This window comes from Dendrobates tinctorius, unplaced genomic scaffold, assembly GCF_039654945.1.
Source record: "Dendrobates tinctorius isolate UK_male_01 unplaced genomic scaffold, ASM3965494v1 ptg000128l, whole genome shotgun sequence".
Taxonomy (NCBI): Eukaryota; Metazoa; Chordata; class Amphibia; order Anura; family Dendrobatidae; genus Dendrobates; species Dendrobates tinctorius.
In genome coordinates, this window is record NW_027361796.1 from 4,557,130 (window position 1) to 4,572,404 (window position 15,275).

At 42.8% G+C, this 15,275-nt stretch overlaps 1 protein-coding gene across 8 annotated transcripts in view; it reads right to left on the reverse strand.

Annotated features, from left to right (window-relative positions):
• Positions 1–15,275, reverse strand: part of SPATA6L (spermatogenesis associated 6 like) — a 132,100-nt gene that overhangs the window by 39,807 nt on the left and 77,018 nt on the right. For 5 of the 8 annotated variants that reach the window (XR_012219828.1, XM_073542625.1, XM_073542618.1 and 2 more), the window contains 3 exons: positions 8,316–8,393; positions 7,574–7,834; positions 2,791–2,887 (listed from right to left, as the gene is read on the reverse strand). Coding sequence is in view for 7 of the 8 variants with exons in the window: in XM_073542625.1 (XP_073398726.1) it covers positions 2,791–2,887; positions 7,574–7,834; positions 8,316–8,393 (436 nt within the window). In the remaining variant the exon portion in view is untranslated. The remainder of the gene's footprint in view (positions 1–2,790; positions 2,888–7,573; positions 7,835–8,315; positions 8,394–15,275) is intronic. The other 3 variants (XM_073542624.1, XM_073542620.1, XM_073542623.1) reach the window with 3 other exon arrangements.

Here is a 15,275-nt window from a genome sequence, read left to right on the forward strand (position 1 = left end):
TGGTGCGTACGGCGTATACAGTGTGTGTGTGTATGTGAGTGATGCGACGGTGTTCCGCTGGTGGTACCGTGCAAGAGGCAGGTACCACCAGCAGTTTCCATATTGAGACACCCATCACTTGGGTGTCCCAATATGGCGGTTGGTGAACTTCCGCCGCTTGGAATTCTGGGATCCGGACACATCTGGACAGAACAGGATGTGAAGACATTACAAGGTAAGTATATATTAGATGAAATAATTAATAATCCAATAAAATTACTGTAAGTTTAAAATATAGCAAAGTGCCTCAATGGGGAAGACCACGATAATAAACCAATATTAAAAGCTTATTAAAGCACCATAAATAACTAAGAAGAGAGTAAAGTGCAGAGGACCATAGAAAAAGAGGGCTATAAAATATAAAGGTGCAAATTCACAAATAGAGGGGAGGAAGAAATGGAACAAGTCTTAAAAATCCTCACTATAAATAACCCCAAATAATGACCATAGAAACCTCAAACTTAGTCATATCACTGCCATTTAATATATCTTATACAAGTCTATCTCCACAGTCACAACTATCAACTCTATCATAAAGGGAGCATAAACATATCAGACAAATGGTGCCATAATACAGTACCTCAGAAAAAGTAGAACCGTGGACTCCCCACACCCCGACGCGCCCCCTGGAAGAAGCCAGCGGCAAAACGTGCGTATATATAGCATAGCTGATTGGCCAACACTGAACAGCTGAGACCTTCAAATCAGGAAAGCTCCAGGAGCTCTCAACTAAACAGATTAACCTCTGCACTGCTAGTAGAAACCTGCACCAATTAATACGATGGTGAAGTGCTTCTAACCATTGCAGGAACACGTGAAATCAGACACCGCAGTCTTCTGGCCCCTCTCTGTTGCGGTAAACCCATGACATTGTCATTATAGGAATATTGGCAGCTTGCTGACAATATACACAGGAAGCTGCCGTTCAGGGGTGTGGGCGAGGTTATACACCGCTCAGCATTCTGACCACGACTACATCTATAGCAGAGACTAGAGGGATTCAAAACTGCACCAAGCAGTCCTGGTAAGTGATACATCGCTGGAATCAGGCTCTCTGACCAGACATTATACTGCTGTCAGATTTTGTAGCAAAAGCCTGCAGAGAGATTCCCTTTAAATACCGCATATACAGTGGGGCAAAAAAGTATTTAGTCAGTCAGCAATAGTGCAAGTTCCACCACTTAAAAAGATGAGAGGCGTCTGTAATTTACATCATAGGTAGACCTCAACTATGGGAGACAAACTGAGAAAAAAAAATCCAGAAAATCACATTGTCTGTTTTTTTTTCATTTTATTTGCATATTATGGTGGAAAATAAGTATTTGGTCAGAAACAAAATTTCATCTCAATACTTTGTGATATATCCTTTGTTGGCAATGACAGAGGTCAAACGTTTTCTGTAAGTCTTCACAAGGTTGCCACACACTGTTGTTGGTATGTTGGCCCATTCCTCCATGCAGATCTCCTCTAGAGCAGTGATGTTTTTGGCTTTTCGCTTGGCAACACGGACTTTCAACTCCCTCCAAAGGTTTTCTATAGGGTTGAGATCTGGAGACTGGCTAGGCCACTCCAGGACCTTGAAATGCTTCTTACGAAGCCACTCCTTCATTGCCCTGGTGGTGTGCTTTGGATCATTGTCATGTTGAAAGACCCAGCCACGTTTCATATTCAATGCCCTTGCTGATGGAAGGAGGTTTGCACTCAAAATCTCACGATACATGGCCCCATTCATTCTTTCATGTACCCGAATCAGTCGTCCTGGCCCCTTTGCAGAGAAACAGCCCCAAAGCATGATGTTTCCACCACCATGCTTTACAGTAGGTATGGTGTTTGATGGATGCAACTCAGTATTCTTTTTCCTCCAAACACGACAAGTTGTGTTTCTACCAAACAGTTCCAGTTTGGTTTCATCAGACCATAGGACATTCTCCCAAAACTCCTCTGGATCATCCAAATGCTCTCTAGCAAACTTCAGACGGGCCCGGACATGTACAGGCTTAAGCAGTGGGACACGTCTGGCACTGCAGGATCTGAGTCCATGGTGGCGTAGTGTGTTACTTATGGAAGGCCTTGTTACATTGGTCCCAGCTCTCTGCAGTTCATTCACTAGGTCCCCCCGCGTGGTTCTGGGATTTTTGCTCACCGTTCTTGTGATCATTCTGACCCCACGGGGTGGGATTTTGCGTGGAGCACCAGATCGAGGGAGATTATCAGTGGTCTTGTATGTCTTCCATTTTCTAATTATTGCTCCCACAGTTGATTTCTTCACTCCAAGCTGGTTGGCTATTGCAGATTCAGTCTTCCCAGCCTGGTGCAGGGCTACAATTTGGTTTCTGGTGTCCTTTGACAGCTCTTTGGTCTTCACCATAGTGGAGTTTGGAGTCAGACTGTTTGAGGGTGTGCACAGGTGTCTTTTTATACTGATAACAAGTTTAAACAGATGCCATTACTACAGGTAATGAGTGGAGGAAAGAGGAGACTCTTAAAAGAAGTTACAGGTCTGTGAGAGCCAGAAATCTTGATTGCTTGTTTCTGACCAAATACTTATTTTCCACCATAATATGCAAATAAAATGAAAAAAAAACAGACAATGTGATTTTCTGGATTTTTTTTTCTCAGTTTGTCTCCCATAGTTGAGGTCTACCTATGATGTAAATTACAGACGCCTCTCATCTTTTTAAGTGGTGGAACTTGCACTATTGCTGACTGACTAAATACTTTTTTGCCCCACTGTATACAGACTGTACTTACCTCTAATTAAAGAATTCTTACTATTTGAATGTCGTCTGGACTTGGGAGATTGAAGCTGCGAAGATGTTTTCTCACCTACAGGCTTGGAATGATTGATCTAAAAATAATGGTTCATTATTAAAATGATACCAATTTTATAACATGACCATAAAGAACCAATTGCAAACACGACAACTTGGCACAGAATGTTATTATGTGAAAGACGTTTTATCTTGGTTTAACCCTTTAAGAAATATAGACAAAATAGTAGCAGCAAATACAATTAAAAAGCAGCACTTTTTAGACATTTATTTGCAACCTGGAAGCAATGATTTGACCATGTGACCATTGCAGACAATCATTGGCTTCAGCGGTTACGCCAGTAAGTATGAAACGTGACCACCAAGGTCTATATTCAGCTGCAGTGATTATAAATATGGACCGCCAGAGCTGTGGTGCTGGAGTAGCAGGGGATTTAAAGAGGACCTGTTAACCAGACCAAATGTAGCCTTTTTTTTTGCTCTTATTTTATTCCTGATGAGTTTTTACTGTTTTCATTTTAAATATGCCATACAGTTGAAAAAATATTGGCTTTTATAATAGCATTATTTTTATAGTCTTTACTAAGGGGGAGTTGCGCAAATGGTAATAATGCAGATCAGCCTAAACATACCCTCCCCAGAGAATCCTGTGAGTACAGCTCCCTTGTGGGGTATAGTTGGTTTGGTAATGCTTAGCGATACTGACCCTAAATAGGTTGAATCTATTACTTACTGTATCTTATCTAGTAACCACTAAGTTTTAATATACATATATATACAGCTCTGGCAAAAATTAAGAGACCACTGCACAGTTTTTTAAAAATCAGCTTCTCTACATGTCTGACAGCCATTCCATTCCAGTGTCAGTTGAATTCCAACCATAGTACACCTCATTCTACTTAATGTGCTTCTGATTAGGTGATCACCTGAACCAAATCTTATTTAACGAAGGAAAGTATAAAAAACCCTGCTGTGGTGTTCACAATCCTCTTGCAATAGGACAAGCTGGATGGCTAAACAAGTATTAGTAATATCCCAAAAGTAATAGGAATGAAAAACTAACTTTTAACCATGCCAAAGGAGTTGAAAATTCTTGAATGAGGAAAAGAAGGGCTCAATTCTGGCTTTACTAGGAGAGGGATACAGTGAGCATCATATTGCCTCCATCCTTAAAATTTCTAAGATGGCAGTCCATTACAACAAGGTCAAGCAGCAGACATTGGGGACAACAAAGCTACAGACCGGCAGAGGGCAAAAATGACTCTCCACTGACTGGGATGACCGTCATCTTATTCGATTGTCACTCAGCAACCGCAGGATGACATCAAGTGACCCACAAAAGGAATGGCAAATGGCAGCTGGGGTGAAGTGCATGGCAAGAACAGTTCGTAACAGGCTACTAGAGGCAGGGCTTAAATCATGTAAAAAAGCCTTTCATCAATGAGAAGCAAAGAAAAGCCAGGCTGAAGTTTGCCAAAAACCATAATGATTGGACCATAGACGACTGGAGTAAAGTAATCTTCTCTGATGAGTCTAATTTTCAGCTTTGCCCAACACCTGGTCATCTAATGGTTAGATGGAAACCTGGAGAGGCGTACAAGCCACAGTGTCTTGCACCCACTGTGAAATTTGGTGGAGGATCTGTGATGATCTGGGGATGCTTCAGTAAGGCTGGAATTGGGCAGGTTAATCTTTGCGAAGGACGAATGAATCAAGCTGCATACAAGGTTATCCTGGAAAAACAGTTGATTCTTTCTGTTCAGGTAATGTTCCCCATCTCTGAGGACTGTTTTTTCCAGCAGGACAATGTGCCATGCCACACAACTAGGTCAATCAATGTGTGGATGAAGGAACACATCAAATCCCTGTCATGGCCAGCCGAATCTCCAGACCTCAACCTCAATGAAAACCTCTGGAATGTAATCAAGAGGAAGATGGATAGTCACAAGCCATCAAAGAACTGCTTAAATTTTTGTACCAGGAGTGGCATAAGGTCACCCAAAAGCAGTGTAAAAGACTGGTGGAAAGCATGCCAAGACGCATGAAAGCTGTGATTAAACATCATGGCTATTCCACAAAATATTGATTTCTGAACTCTTCCTGAGTTAAAACATTAGTAATATTGTTTCTAAATTATTATGAACTTGTTTTCTTAGCATTATTTGAGGTCTGCAAGCACTGCATGTTTTTGTTATTTTGACCATTTATCATTTTCTGAAAATAAATACAAAATTTATTGCTTGGAAATTCGAAGACATGTTGTCAGTAGTTTAGAGAATAAAAGAGCAATTTACATTTTACTCAAAAATATACCTATAAAGAGACAAATCAGACAAACTGAAAATTTGCAGTGGTCTCTTAATTTTTGCTAGAGCTGTACATATATTTGTCTTCCATTTTTGCACCCATTAGGACTACAACCATTAATCATTAAAATAACTGTTCTACACCATTATTATTTTTTCTATTATGGGACTTTGGCATGTTATTCTAATAAATCATTGGCATTTTTCCAATCTATTCTGGTTCCATTTTATCTATTACGGTATTTTCCATCCTACTCTGGTCTAAGTCTATTTATCATGGTATTCAGCCACTCCATTCCAGTGTAATTCCAGCTTATTATAGTGCTTTTTGTTAATCAAGTAAGTCATTGGGTGATACCCAGAGATTACACTGTATTCTTAACAAAATGTATGTATAAAAAACTATATTTGCCTTGCAGTAGATGTTTTAGACAAAGTTGCCTAAATAAGGGGTGCATGTTACTTTATCATAATGCCTGTGCTTATACCATCCACAATAACCTTCTTATAAGTGGGGCTTATCTTTATTTCAACTTTTCAATGATATTACATCTGTATGACATATATCGGTTTACAATTGTGTGATGCATCCTCCAGTTTGTTTCCATTAACATTAATATATCCAAACCAAGTGACCAATAAATAAAAGGCACACATTCAGGTCAAAGGGTTAATCCTAAAATAGGGTAGAGAATAGGGGATAATGTATGGATTGCTGGGGGGTCTGACCACTGAGGTCCCAGAGATCTTGAGAATGTGGTTCCATAGAGCTTGTCGTGAATAGAGTAGAGGTGCATACACATGCCCTCAGCAACATTTTTTGCCATGTAGCAGGTTTCCCCTATCTGTGGACGGGGAGTACTCACTTGGCTGGTCTTCGAGGAATATGCTGGGACACTCAGGGTTAAAAACAAGACCAATCGGTTGATTAATAAACAGCATGGACTGAATCTCAGGTACTTGGTAACATGCAATCTTTCGCTTTCATAGTACCCACGATCCTCGCTGAGCCTGATGTGCCCAACACGGATTAGTGTCCATTGACTGTCCGTGAGGAGCGCACAGGTTTCCCGATACCTCTTATTCTCAGAGGCGTCCTCTCCGGAGGTATATTACAGGCCTCCTTACTCTGGCTCAGACTAGCCAGCACTGCCGCCCGTGCAGAAACACACTGGCTCCATCTTGGGTGTTCAGACACACCCCCTTGGTTGGGGTATGTAGGTGACTGGACCCACCCATCTCTCCTAGTCACCTGGAAGCCTCCCAATGTATAATACAAACCATCAACAGTAGATCTGCTGAGCAAAACACGCCCAGGATTCCATCACAGGGCCACCCACCTCTGTGATACATACCGCCCATTAACCACATAACTAGTCGCCATACCACAGCCATAATTAGCTGAGCGCTTTATTTAGTTTTCTCCTATAGTCCCATTGACATTGAATGAAGCATAAAGACCTGTACTCGATCCAAGACAGGGCTCTGCAGAGCCTGACTTGCAGGTTCCAATGCCCCATTCTCAAGATGGCTGGGGGTTACAGAGCGGTCAGACACCCACAGATCACGAAGCTATTCCTTATCCTAAATAAATCCTTGTATAATGATATAGATTTTTATTTAAAAATGAATAATTATAGGAGACAACTCACTATTTTGAAAATAACCCTTTAAGTGTCATGAGGGTGTCACATTACCCTGGAAGACCTGGAGTTAGATGGTCACGTCAGGTAATGAATCGCGGGTCTCCTTTAGAGATGATGTGATTCATGCCCTGTTTTAAATGGATTTCCTTTCCTTCGGTGCTGAGAGGGTTAAGGACTCTTTCCATGTTGGCTGAGACCATACAGCCTTGGTTGTTCTCAACTGCAACTGCTTATCATTTACTCCCCCTATATATACTGGCTCTGGGCGTTTATTCCCTGCTTGTGAAAGATTTGTCTTCCTGTATTCAGTGCTAAAGCTGAGAGGTTGGAGTGGAGTTGTTGTAGTGATGAACTGTAGTTTGCTGTACTACGTGTGTGTTTATCTCCTGGTTCCTATTCCCATTTAGTTTATTCCTTCCTGTCACTATCCTCCTCCAAATTGTTGGTTAGTGCTTTTGTATGATAGAGGTTTTCTGTTATCCCTGTTTTGTCTTTGTGTCTTGTTTATCCTCCAATTCTGTCCCATGCCTCATGGGGTTGGGGAGGGAACAGATCGGGGTTTAACAGGAGCATAGCAATGTAGGAGATGTCTCTATGTTCAAAAGTACCCCCGGGACAGGATAGTTAGGGTCCCAGTTCCAGAGACAGTTTGAGGCCCCTCTCCCTTACCAAATACCGACGCAGCGTGACATTAAGTCAAATATAACTGAAGTAACATGGATTTGGCTTCCACAGTCATCTACAGCACAACATGCAAGTGGATTGATGAGGTTGAGTATGTACAAGTATCTGTAACCTGCTGAAAACATACATGTCTTACTATAAAAGGAGGCCTTGTCTCGGCATCAGACTTGAACTCATAGTTGCCAAGGTGTAATTGAGCGAGCCGCTGCTGATTGTCTTTGTTCAGTTCACACATTCGCCTTCGTGTATAGGGTGATGGAGAACGGGACTGTGAAGACCTAGTAGGGCTGTTGTAACCCTTCTCCGGAGAGGAGTAACTTTTAGATGGACTCTTTGATCTCCTATTACGAGAGTTCTGCAAAGACCTCCGGGATTGTGTCTTCATGGACTAGACAAACAAAGCAGAGCAGAATAAAAGGATTGTGGAGAAAACTGGTTAAATGCTCAAAATATAGGGAACCTTTCACATGGTAAATGCAGTCCTATCTGTTGGCAGATTGTTATAGAGCAGAAGGTTAGTGGGGAAGATGTAGTATTTTACTTGAATAAATATATCCACTTTTTATGTTTTGGAGTCCAGTGGGCGGTCCTACTTAGAGATGGACAGTTATTTCTGTATGCATGATCATATAACGAGGCTGTCAATCATTGATTAGGACTGACTATGCACTAAAATATGGAAACAGCAAGGATTTAAATGAAAAAAAAAATTATAACATTTATTGCTACAATACTATATAAAATCAGTTTAATGACCTTTGATCAATGAAGCGCTGCCCACAGGTCAGACTGGATGGATAATGTGATAGATCCCATCAAAACTAAATTTTTAACCACCCTCTATTCACTTCTTAGAATATGCAACATACGTCATATCGTCTCCGGGAACCATTTGCTGTTTCTTTGATGGTCGTCGTAGTGGAAAACTCAATTTTAGGTGCAATTCCCTTTAACAGAAGAAAATAGAAAACATGGATTAAATGATGACAAATTGTATGTGAACTGTCACATTGCTATGAAAACAACAGCGAGATAATGATAGGTTAGCATATAAATGTATAGGGCGACACAAAAATTGCGCTTACATAAATATCTGGTATTAAAGACATGAAGTATAGACTATACAATATAATATGTACCGTATGCAAATTAGTTGCTTTGCCAGTTCTACCTAGTGAAAGCAGCTATCATGTAAGTCAATGTTTGACCCACTAAAGGAAATTTGTCACCAAGTTTTTGGCACCTAATCTGAGAGAAGCATAATTTACTGTAGGGATAGAGACCCTGATTCCAGCGATGTGTCATTTACTGGGATGTTTCCTGTAGTTTTGATAAAATGACAGCTTTATCAGCAGGAGGAGCTAGAGGATAAGTGTCATGATCCAGAGTGGATCTGACAGGTTAAATGTACATAATGAACTTTTTTTCCTTTGGCTTGGTGCCAAAGTGGGTTAATTGCCCCCGGTGGCCATTAGAATTATTACACGTGGTGTCGTTTATTCTAAGTTGGCCCGGTGGTGGTGAGTGGTAGTGCACTTTAGTTTCTTTGGTTTAGTGCACGTAATTATAAATCAGGTGTGAGGCTCTATAAAAGAGTTCAGGTGTGTTTGATGACTGTTGGTGATATTGTGAGTTAGTCATTCTCAAGGAAGCCTGGGTGAAAGAAGGAGCTGAACATGAGTCCTACGCAGCCCAGCCAGAGGGGACGAGTGGCAGCTATGTGGTCTGCAAGAAGGGCTGGCATGGCGTGGTGGAGTCACAGTTTATGGTGTCAGCAGGAAGTGCTGGCATGGCTTGGTAGAGTCGCGACGATGGAGAGAGTTGCACTCAGCATGCTGGACTTGGTTGCTGAAAACTGGACTCAAGCATGCTGGGCTTTTTGGCAGAAGCTGGACTCATCTTTGGGACTCTGTTTACTGGGCAGCTGCAACTCGTGGTGGACTCTGCTCCAAGGCTGCACTATGCTGAAGGATCCAGTTATGGTGATGGATCCGGGTGGAGGAGAAGATGCACACAGGTGGGCTCTGTTGCTAGGAGCGTACGCAACAGAGCAAAGCTAAGTGGTGTTTCCCCTGTACTGTCATTTTCCCTCATGAGTGTTTAGTGCAGTGGTGGGATTAGTTTCCGCACCGACCAATTCCCTAGTGAAGGTTTAGGTTCAGGGCGAGCTAGGGTTTTTAGGTTCCTGTGCGTTGCTCAGTGCGGAACCGGCATAGGGAACGTTAGGAGTGCAGGAACACTGGCTCAGGGGAGTACAGGAGGACTCCACGTCCCTATTCCCTATCGCAGGGCCCAACATTGTTAATGTTACCCAGGTTCCCCTTTATTATTTAAATTCGCCTTACTGGAGGCGGGGTTTCCAGATTTACGTGTAATACCTAAATTCGCCTGTTGGAGGCGGCGTATCCAGCTGCAAGTCTTATTATTTAAATTCGCCCAACTGGAGGCGGTGTATCCAGGGTCACGTGTGTCATATGGGTTCGCCTTGCGGTACTTGCTGCGTCCAGACACACGTGACCGTGACAATAAGTAAACCTGCTATCTTGTAGTCACATCAATGATTGGAAGATTTCTGCCTATGCACAGGGTAAACAGAAAGCTGCCAATCAGTGGTGTAGGCGGGGCTATTCAGAGCTCAGCATTTGGAGAACTGGTAGCTGTAAAGCAGATAAAACAGGGATTTGGCCTCTACATCATGCTGTTCTCAGATTGGGTAGGAAACATCTGGTGACAAATTCCCTTTAAATATGTTTTCCTATCTGATATATTGATAAAGGGGACAAAGTGTTTGTTTGGCTCTATGTCCCAAGCACTGACGTGCTTATATCCTTCCATTTACCAATGATTATATGCTACTGTACTTTTGATCGCTTAGCAGAAAGTAGAGTATCAGGGTTTCTGCCCCAACATCATGTTGCTCTTAGATTATACAGCAAAAAACTGGTGACATTTTCCCTTTTAATGAGCTTTGTAGCATTACTAAGGATAGGATGCTATAAGTCGCTGGCTAAGCAAATACTCCTAGAAAAATGGAACAAATTGAGAGTCCTCAGTGGTTGATACCATCGCTTCAGTTAGCTATTAAGAAGATGTTGCAAATTTTTGGGACTTGATTTGCACCAATCCAGCAACATACTGGATTCATACTGGATTCTTCAGGGGCCGCAGGTGGGGTAAACGACCCGCAAAAAGAACCAGATTTGAGAGAATATGCCTAAATGAATTTTTGGCTTATTGCTAGTAATAATGTTTCTGCTGCACGGGATATCTTTTAGAATATTATCAGACCTCTCCATTGGGAAGCCCCAGTTGTCACTTTGTAATTAGAAAGCAATGAATCTTGCTACTTATCATAGTACCCTGCTGTTATTCCTAAAGGCTCCTTCAGACGTCCGTTCTTTGGTTATGAGTGATAGCACCCGTACCTATGATAGTCTACGGGCTAGTCACATGTCCAATATTTTTCGAGACATGTCCAATTTTGATATGTGGGTTGGATCAAAATTGGCAATGCAGGTCAACAGGTCTTTGAAAAAAATCGGACTGCTCTCGGATCTGATTTTCTCGGACTGTCAGAAGGGGACGGTAGAGAATTTGTTTTTGTTTTCGAGAAAATCAGATGACACTTGTACCACGCTCTGATCAGAGTTCTAGATCCAATTTTCTCATATGTGACAAAAAATCGGACGTCTGAATGAGCCCTAAAACTCGAGTACGGGTAGATCAGGAGTTCCTAACCTTTGCGAGCCACTTTAAAAAATGATAAATAGTGCTGAGGCGGACGTTACGTGCTCAACGCTCAATTTGTACATCGAAGATGAGGATCAAGTAAAAAAAAGACGCAGGGAAGAAAATGTGCACCCCTAGGGTTTTCTGTAAATTACCGTTCTAACTAATTTATAACATTTCAACTGAAAACCTGGCCCTGGATTAGGATATCAGTCACCTTTTAGCATTTTTCCTTTCTATTTTTCCACTTTTCTCTTCCATTGCAAAGGATATTTTAGCAAAACTATCAATAGGACATGATCCCATCAGCTGATACATTTTTGGACATCATATGTTATCCCCCTTTGCAGACAATGTGCTGTACGCGTTCCATAGCGTCTTTCTATAATATACACTGCTTACATGATAGAAATGGAAGCACAAGGAGGGTCAGTAGGTCAATGTCAGACAGACACCAGTAAGTACCAAGCGTATCTCTTCCGTGCTGAGATTGAAGGGTACAGTGATTTACCATCTCATTAAATACATCACCAAACCATAATATCCTACTGTGGCAGGACGGAGGTCTAGCAAGCAGGCTGTAAATTAAGGTGGAAGCACTGCCTGGATGAGAAACAATTACCGCAGTAAATAATGTGACATCTGTTCAGTCAAGGACATAAAATCTTTTGAACATCTCAGGTAAAAAGCTGACTTCAGAAATCAGAAACCAAATGAGAGTCAGAAAAGCAGAAAATCTGCATGGTACGCACATAGAGAGGTTTGTGAGATCAATACAGTACAGAGCAGGCGCTTCCCAGTCTGGTCCTATACTGTTAAAGGGAATCTTTCAGCAGGATTTTGCGGTTTAAACTAAGAGCAGCATGATATAGAGACAGAGACCCTTATTCCAGTGATGTGTCACTTACTGGGCTGCTTGGTGTAGCTATTATAAAAATCATTCTTTTATCAGCAGGAGATTATCACTAGAGGACTAATAAACCTGCTGCCAGGTAGTCCTCCATATTCATGAGCTCTGTATAACCCAGCTAGTGTTGTGAGAAAAAGTCCCACAGTGCAGAGGTGAGTTCACAACAGTGAAATTCTCCCGGTCAACTTGCCTCTGTGATCTCACCAACGTCACTGCAGTTCATTTGCCCCGCTGGGAAAGCAGCCTCAGTGACCGGAGGTAACTTCATTGACTTCACCGCAAGTCACTGACGCTGCGCTCGCAGCAGCTCGTTCAGTGGTTCTCAGCCTGGACGGTCACATCTTGGCACCATCCAGGTTGAAAACTATCCCCCAGACAAGGATTACAGCGTTGGACAGAACGACCGACAGGTGAGGGATAGTGGGTTTTTTTATATTTGTATTCTTACAAATGACAAGGGATTCAATGGAATGGGGGTTGACGTGAGTATGGTTTAATTTAGGCCGGGGTCAGACTTATGAGAAACTCGCACGAGTCTTGTATCTCAATACTCGGCACTGCCGCTGGTACTCGGGACGGAGTGTGCAGCTGCATGTCTTTCTATGCAGCCGCAAACTCCAGTCCCGAGTGCCGGTAGCAGTGCCAGGTATTGAGATACAAGACTCGTGCGAGTTTCTCATAAGTCTGACCCCGGCCTAAATTAAACTATACTCACGTCAATAGATGTGCCTTTTATGGGCGGCAGCTGGCTGCTTATTTTTGGTTGGAGGGGGCCTATATCAATGGCCCCTTTCAGCACGAGAATACCAGCCCCTAGCTGTCTGCTTTAGCAAGGCTGGTTGTCAGAAATGGAGGGGACCCCATGCCCTTTTTTTAAATTATTCATCTAAATAATTTAAAAAATCAGGGTAGGGAAACCTCTATTCTTGATAACCAGCTTTGCTGAAGCTGACAGCTGAGGGTTGAAGCCCCCAGTTGTGAGTTTTGCCTGGCTGGTTATTAAAAATACAAGGGAATCCACACCATTTTTTTTTTTAAATTACTTATTTACAGCGCAGGTGACAAATAATGAATACTCCCATCATCCGCTTGTGCTCTTACTAATATTAGCGGCAGCAGGCATCGGCTGATGGGAGCAGTAGTCCCATTAGCTTACACCAGTAACTGGAGGTAAACTTTGTACCTCCCATCACAGCTGCACGCTCACGCTGTCTTTTGACAGCATGGTAACCGCGGCTCCCTGATTTTACCGCCGATTAGAAGCGATGCTTGCCACGCTATCATGCACATGACAGCATGGCAAACACTGGATGTTTGGGCCCCCCATTCAAGTGAATGGGGTCTGGGTTCAGGTTTGGGTCCAGGTACTGTTCTCGTACCAGAACTTTTTGTAACTGTTCGGCCGAACCTGCTGGACCCAAACATCCAGGTGTCCGCCCATCTCTACTTGTAACCTAGAAGGCAGCGTTTTCAACACAGCACAAGTGTGCTGCATCCAAAGCGCTGCTATTCCTGATCGTGGGCATGTACCCTTATTTGTCACTGTAGCTGAACTAAAGCCACTGCAGAGATGAGCAACCAATGTTATTAAGTGAATGTGTTCACAGAAATATCAAGATAGGCTATTGATCTTGGGATTATTCAGTTTGGAAAAATTAATTTACAAATATATGAGCGGACAGTAGAGAGGTCTTTCAAAGGATCTTTTTACACATAGACCTGCAATGATAATAAAGGGGTCTACATCTAGAGGAAAATAAGTATCCTCCATCACAGATGGCAATTCTTTAGGCTGGATTCATATGTCCATATTTTCGGTACCAGATAAAAACGGTACCAGAGATGTAAGTATTACACACACGGACAGGCACCTGGGAAGCAGCGGTAGAGTAAGCGATGTTCCCAGTGCTGAAGACCGCTCTCATCATTTTGCCCTGCTCTTCCGGAGATCAGTATTTCTCTTAAGTAGCAGCACACGTGACTGCCGGCAGCAGCAGGAAGCCAATGGCTGACACTACGCGCTACTGAAGAGCAATGATTACTCACTGCTCTATGGCACACACAGTCCCGGCGAGTATTCCGGCAGCTGTGCTCTGCTTGTGAGCTGACGTACCTGCCATATACAAGCATTAAGCAGCTGCTGACACCTGAGCAGGATGCTGAGAGGGAGCGCATAGTAAGTAAGTGTAATGGTTTGTTTTTCTTAATGTTTTCTGATGTATTTTACGGAGTTCACGACAGCACCCACCAAGAGAGAGGAACCGCCCACCATCAGGACAGGAACCTACAGATTAAAAGAGGGCGGTCCCCCTCGCCTCCTCAGTTGTGTTTCAGAGTATGAGAGGCACCGCCGTCGGATTAGTACACAATAATCATTATGTTTATACTACAAAATACCGTCACCTCTATAGAGAGGAAAGTTTAATAACACACTCTCCCACAGAATGCAGGAACAAATCAGTGAATAATTACCGGGGGGAACGTGCGGGTGTTATCGTGGACTCTGTAAAATCCTATTACCGGTACGTAATGACCAGTTTTCCTCTCGCCACGACAGGACCCACCGAGAGACTTTCAGAGACTATCACCTGGGAGGGACCACAGCACTAAGTACTGATCACCCGAAGTCTAGACTGGAGGTGGATGACTGATCAAGACAGTAGTGTCTATGAAAGGTGGAAGGTGACAACCACGTTGCCGCCTTACAAATTAAGTCAATGGAGATGTCCTCCTTTTCCGCCCATGAAAATGCCATGGCCTGCGCAGAGTGAGCCCTTGCTTCCTCTGGCAGGAATTCCCCTTTGGCCGAATACACAAGGCAGATCGCATCCTTTATCCACCGGGCGATGGTGTTCTTTGTGACATTCAACCCCTTTCATCCATCCTGAAAGGAGATAAACAGCGCCCTACTCTGCCTCCGAACCTGAGTCCTTTCTAAGTACCCTAATACTGCTCTTTTTATATCTAGAGTATGGAACCTTTGCTCCTATACCGTAGCGGGGCTATCATAGAAGGATGGCAAATAGATCTCCTGGCTCCTATAACACTTAGTATCAACTTTAGGTAAATAGGCTGGGTCAGGTTTTAAAACTATCTTGTCTTGATAGACTCTTAAGAAAGGAGCATCCACTGACAATGCCTGAATATCACTGACTGATCACGGCGGTCTTTAAGGTCCAAACCTTAGTTG